Below are 1,577 nucleotides of genomic sequence, written 5' to 3'. Positions count from 1 at the left end.
AAAAAAAAAAAAAAAAAAAACAGAATAAAGCAAAAGTCAAAAAGCAATTCTTTTTTGTAAAAAGGTCATGCCAGAATCCAAACTGGGCTAGCAGGCACACTGGCACGGGCAGTGCTCATGGTTTTTATTGACACAGGTGGTGGCTGTGTTTTTTCTGCATTGGCTGGGGTCCAACCTTACAATCTTTTGAAACTGGCTAGTTTTGAAAGAATCGTAGAAGGGAAATAAAGGGAAGTGGAGAAAGATGGATCACATAAGTCCAAGAATACAGCTGGACCTTTGTGTAAATAGCAGTTCTACCAGGTCCGGGCTAAGGGGATTAAAACATTTTCAAAAAAGTTTTATCAGATAGAAAGACAAGAAAGATTTTAATTCCTATGACAACAGTTGTATAGTTTACATAAATGGTTAATATTTAATTTTTCTTCCAGTATTAACCTCAAGTAAGTTATTCTATAATAATATCATTTTAAATAATCATTCTTAAGGAGAAATTTTTTAAAAAGTAACAAACTTTTGCTCTTTTGCAGGAAATCCCCAGAATGAAGAATTCTTGGACTATTACACAGAGAATGACTATTGTGTCCGGAAAATTGGCAAAATGGAAACATGGCTTCGTGCACAAGAAGTACAGGGACAGCTTTTCTGTGACAGTTCCAGCTCTGACTCTGATGAGCTTGAGAAAGATGAAAGGAGACCACAAGCACTGGTGAGGACCAAGACAGAGAAGATCCCTCTTTATGATGACTTTTACGACAGTGTGTAAAAGAGCTAGATGCTACCCTAGATAGTGAGTGCACAGACTGCCTTGGGTTTGTTTTCTTCCATAAAATCAGTCATATTTGCATATGGACTACTCTGAGGGATATAAGCTATTTTGGTATGCAGAAAAGATGTCATCTGGAGTCTTGTGGCTAATAGTCTTGTCATGAGTGCTATAAGTCTATGCCTTAAAACTAAGAGGTTGAAACAAAGGTCATTGTTTGTCTCACTTTTCTATTGGTAGCTGGGCTCAGTGACGTTGTTCTGTTGGTCTCTTAACATAGCTTATCTAATTGGACATCATATGGCTGCTAAGACTAGAGTCACATAGAGTCTAAGCAAAGGCAAAAGACAACTGGAACTTGACCACTTTCTACATAATCTGTGCAGCAATGTAGTAAATTTTTCCTTTAAACCAGTCCAGGGTGTCTAGCAGCAAATATCCCAGTCAGAGGAAGCCAGAGGACATAGTCGTGACAAGTGTGTAATCACTGAATCCACCTTAGACCACTTCTACCATTTCCTATCAGTGAATGCAAGTCATAGGCCAAATGCTAGCTGATGAAGAGAGTCCACACAAGGGAATAGGTACCAAAAAGTGTCCATCATGGAGACTTTCAATAACACCATGCATCTCAAAACTCGGTGCTGGTTTACCTTTAGAAGCATGTAGTTGGGCAACTGGTGACACTTGCCTTTAATCCCAGCACCCAGGAGGCAGAGGAAGGCAGATCTCCATGAGTCTGAGGGCAGCCAGAGCTACACAGTGAGTTCCAAGGCAGCCAGAAAAACTTGGACCCAGGGGCAAGGGAGGA

The 1,577-nt window shown here is 40.1% G+C and overlaps 1 protein-coding gene across 3 annotated transcripts in view; it reads left to right on the top strand.

The window, feature by feature from the left end:
• The window catches only part of Ccdc198 (coiled-coil domain containing 198), a 24,139-nt gene extending 23,165 nt beyond the window's left edge, over window positions 1-974 (top strand). For all 3 annotated transcript variants that reach the window (XM_031362444.1, XM_031362441.1, XM_031362442.1), the window contains exon 7: window positions 531-974. In XM_031362444.1, coding sequence (XP_031218304.1) covers window positions 531-766 — 236 coding nt within the window. In that variant the 3' untranslated portion in view covers window positions 767-974. The remainder of the gene's footprint in view (window positions 1-530) is intronic.
• Window positions 975-1,577: the final 603 nt, after the last annotated feature.

The sequence above is a fragment of the Mastomys coucha genome, unplaced genomic scaffold, assembly GCF_008632895.1.
Source record: "Mastomys coucha isolate ucsf_1 unplaced genomic scaffold, UCSF_Mcou_1 pScaffold9, whole genome shotgun sequence".
Lineage (NCBI taxonomy): Eukaryota > Metazoa > Chordata > Mammalia > Rodentia > Muridae > Mastomys > Mastomys coucha.
This window is presented reverse-complemented; position numbering and strand designations above follow the sequence as displayed.